General features: G+C 34.1%; 1 protein-coding gene across 1 annotated transcript; it reads right to left on the minus strand.

Moving 5' to 3' along the window:
• Positions 1 to 2,182: 2,182 nt before the first annotated feature.
• Positions 2,183 to 4,680, minus strand: LOC116160051 (hydroxymethylglutaryl-CoA synthase 1-like). The gene is made up of 2 exons (XM_031473182.1): positions 4,245 to 4,680; positions 2,183 to 4,193 (listed from the first exon to the last, which is right to left on the minus strand). Exon 2 carries the CDS (start codon positions 4,149 to 4,151, stop codon positions 2,754 to 2,756), a length of 1,398 nt encoding a protein of 465 aa, XP_031329042.1. The 5' UTR covers positions 4,152 to 4,193; positions 4,245 to 4,680; the 3' UTR covers positions 2,183 to 2,753.

Consider the following 4,680-nt stretch of genomic DNA (forward strand, 5'->3'; position numbering starts at 1 on the left):
GTGTTGAAATTGACCATGTAGAAAATTATAGTAACTTAGAAGTAAATTGTAATGTAACAAGAGGCAATTCATCTTCGTCAGACAATGACAATATTGATGAGCACAGTACAACTTTTTTACAGTGTACATCATCATCAGATTGTAGCAAAAGTGAAATATCAAATGACGATACAATTTTTAGACAATTAACTGAATGGGCCTTAAAACATAAAATTTCACATTTAGCTTTGACAGATCTACTTCATGTACTTTCTATGCACCACCCAGAACTACCTTTAGATAGTCGAACTTTGTTAGCAACTCCAACTTCAACATCTATTTGCCAGTTAGAAACAGGTCAATATTGTTATTTTGGAATAACACGTTCGTTGAGTAAACTGGTTTCATTTATTAAGCCATTTGATGACAAAATTGAACTTAGCTTTAATGTCGATGGTATACCACTTTTCAAAAGTTCTAAATTACAACTTTGGCCAATTTTGGGATTAATTAAAAATACAAATAGCAGTATAAGACCTTTTGTGATTTCAGTCTTTTGTGGAAAGAACAAACCAAAACCTATAGATACGTTTCTCAATCCTTTCATAGAAGAATTAAGTGCTTTGCTAAAACATGGGTTTTTTAATGACAATAAACACTTCCAAGTAAATGTGCATTGCTTTGTTTGTGATGCCCCTGCAAGAGCCTATTTAAAAGGCACAAAATCCCACACAGGATATTCTGCTTGTGATAAGTGTACAGTTCACGGTGAATATTTTAAAAACAAGGTAATTTTTGACAGTTTAATATCGCAAAAACGAACAGATCAATCTTTTCGTCAACAACTGGATGAAGACCATCACATTTCCTCCACTCCTTTGCTTAATTTACCAATAAATTTGATCAAAAATTTTCCTACGGACTACATGCATAATATTTGTTTAGGAATTGTTAGAAAAATGCTTAACACTTGGATTGGAGGTTCTTTAAGGGTTAGACTACCACACCAAAAAGTTACAACTATGTCTCAACGTTTACTTGACTTGAAAAGAAGAATACCGATTGAGTTTAACCGCAAACCTCGTTCATTGGAGGAGTTAAAGTATTGGAAAGCTACAGAATTTAGAACCTTTTTAATATACTTGGGTCCGTTGGTTTTAAAAGATGTAGTGAATAATGCTGTGTATCAAAACTTTCTATTAATTCATTTTTCAGTTTCAATATTATTATCTGAAATACATATAAGAAAATTTGGAATTGAGTTGGTAAGAAATGTTATCAATGTTTTCATTGATCACTCGAAAACATTATATGGTTTAGAGTTCATGGTGTATAATGTGCATTTATTATCACATATCTGTGACGATGTAGAATGGTTTGGTGTGTTAGATAATTTTTCGGCATTTCCCTTCGAAAATTACCTTGGGCAGCTCAAATCATTAGTGAGGACCTCTACAAATCCTTTACAGCAGATTCATCGTCGCCTTTGTGAACAGGATTTATTTATTTCCCGGTCTTCTAATCAAAATTGTGGCATAAAGTTAAGTTTAGAACATTCAAATGGACCATTGATTTCTGGTCAGAATTATAGATGGCATAAACAATTTACTAAACTTCATTTCCGTTGTATTACATTGTCACTTGTAAGCTATTGTAAAGCAGACAGTTATGTTTTAAATTTTTCAAGAGATAAAGTTATTGAAATTCATAACATACTAACAACCATTGACAACTCAACATATATTATTGGCAAGGAATTTCTCGATTATTCAGATTTGTATTTGTACCCATACCCTTCAAGCGAATTGAACATTTTTGAAGTTCAAAATTTGTCAGAATCTTTTAAACTATGGGCAATTACTGAATTAAGTAGCAAATGTATTGTTATACCATATAAGCAACATTTTGTAGCAATGCCTATTATTCATAGCCTGTTATAAATTAGAAAGAAATTGCATAGCAATTTTATTCTATCTAAAAATATTTGATATTTCAAATTAATGTAGCAACTAATGTTTGATATTACGTGTTCTACTTACATTCTCTAAAAATATTGTCTGCTTAATCATATAACTAAGATGGATTAAAATGTTATGCAACTTTTTTTATTTTTATCATATTAGTTTCTAACCACACATTTTTTTTTATTTAAATTTGTATACCGCATATGTATATATAACGGTTCTTTAAATACTATTTATGTACTTATTTTATATGTAAGTTTTACGTATGTATTTTCTGTTTATAGTAAACATAAAATTGTATTGAAGCGTTTTATTTAAGTATCAGGTTTTGGGGTATGGCTGAATTTATGTTGATGGATAACGTCAAATTGACGTTTTTGTATGACGTCATTTGTCTGAGACATTAGGAAGTCATTTTCACGTCATTTTTTCGTCATGTAACTAGTGATATGTGGTCATCACATCACCATCGATAGACGTCATTTTCACGTACTTTTGCTGCCTGTTAGGACAATTCAGATCAATGCTAAATGGTATGACTAGAGTCGTAAAGATAAAAGGCTGCATTTGGATAGGAATTAGTAGTGAGGAACATAATGTAATTGAGACTTTTTTTTGCTTGCAAATGTAAAAAACATGACAATTAAGAGAAGCGAGAGATTCTGGGGTATTTACATAAAATTTCTATAAGCTACATGTTGACATATTGTTACTTTACAAAGCACCATTTTTATTGTAATTTGTTTTCAGAATAGAAACTTCTATTATCATTTAAATTTAGTCCATTGTAATACAGATTTACAATAAATTCTAAACTGAGCCATTACTACTTGTAATATGTCTCCTATAATGTCTACGATACATTTCGTCAATCTCTACTAAATAGTAAGTTCCGGGAAATAAATCTTCTACTCTACCGATTGGTTTGAAAGGTGCTTTGTTATAGTTCTGTTGTCGCACAGCTAACATCGTCATAAACTTTTCGGGTGAAATTTTTAGTCTTTGTTCCAATTTGGTTTTAACATTTTTTAGATTAGAAATTAATTTGTAAAGTTGCGAGTTGTCGTTGGAATCTTTCGTCACCGTGATCGAATACATTGTGGATGCTAATCCGGATCCATAAGAAAAAAGCCCAATTTTACTGCCGGCGATTTGCTCGATATTCTGATTTATAAGGAGCGACACTAACCCCCCATAAAGTGAAGCGGTATACATATTACCAATTTGATTTGCGAGCAGCAGAGTGGGTTGTGTTTTTGTTTCGAAGCTACCTTTCGTTGTAGTCATGAAGGTTTTTTCTACGTCCTTATCGAAATACGAATTATTGAGGTCGACCTTTCTATAGTTGTTTAATCCAGGGTACAGCTGAGGTATTAAATCGGGCGAGGTGGAGAGAAAATCGTTCAGGCCTAGTCGTCCGACGGACTTTTGCATCAATTTGCAGAATGGCGTATGGAATAGGAGGTAGTCGAAGTGGTTCAAGTCGACAGGAGTCTCCTTGCTGTCACGTTTTGAAGCGCGTTTACAATATAATTGGTAACAAGTGTCTAAAGCGTTTAGATAACATTCTATTGAAAGCTTACCATCTACTTTTGGAAATTCGGATGCTAGATCTGGTTTATAAAAATCGTACACATGCCGCATGTAAGTGGCACGCACATGACGGTCGAAAACTAAAGGTGCATTTGGACCAATTAACATTGCGACGGCGCCTGCACCGCCTGTTGGTCTGGCAGGTCCTTCTGCATAGACCGCAATGTCCGCAGTAACCACAAGAGCATACCTGTGATTCCAATCGGATGACTCCACCCATGCAATCGCATTAAAAAGTGCAGCAGTTCCTCCGTAGCACGCATTTGTAGTATCGATACCTTCAATATCCATAACACCGTGTGGTTCGAATAACTGCATTAACACACTTTTAACACTTTTGGATTTATCAATTATTGTCTCGGTCCCAACTTCTAAACGGCCAATATCAGTATACTTGATATCGTAATGTTCCATTAAATTTTGAACGACTGTTAAACAGATCGAGTTGATATCTTCCCGGTCACCACAAATGCCCATTTTATGTTGACCCAAACCGACGGTATATTTCCCGGCACTAACACCATCGTACTGTTCCAATTCTGTTTGGTCCACATAGAGCGATGGAAAAACGGTTTCGATGGCAAGAATGCCCACATCTTCAGGCCAGGATCCCATTGCCGCTTAATTGATTAAATAATTGCACGGAGTAACTCAGGTCTAGAAATAAGAAAGTGACACCAAATTCAGAAGACTCGCAGTCACGACTACTTTAAGCGGTTAGGTGAGTGAAACGAGCCGCTCGCTGTGTGCTGTGCCCTACTTATACACGGAACGGATTCCTCGATTACACGTGATCTACAACAATACCGAACCTTGACCTTAAAACACTCACGAAATAATTTTGAGGTTAGAAAAGAAATCGATTAACTACCAAATTTCTTTGTTTTGTGAATGAACCGTACACGCGAGTCTTCCCATTTATATTTTTCGCTTATCGTCTAATGTTTATTTATAACTAAAAACTTTGAAAACAAACTTTATGTAACTCGTACATCTTTATTCATTTAGTATTCTTATCTTGCACGAATACGAATACGAACATATTTAAACTGAAATTCGCACATTATTTCTTTTTCGAAATGATAAAAGCCGAATTTTACATACGAATATATTTTATTCTTGAATGTATTACCATAGTGTAAAG

This window comes from Photinus pyralis, unplaced genomic scaffold (assembly GCF_008802855.1).
Source record: "Photinus pyralis isolate 1611_PpyrPB1 unplaced genomic scaffold, Ppyr1.3 Ppyr1.4_LG1, whole genome shotgun sequence".
Lineage (NCBI taxonomy): Eukaryota > Metazoa > Arthropoda > Insecta > Coleoptera > Lampyridae > Photinus > Photinus pyralis.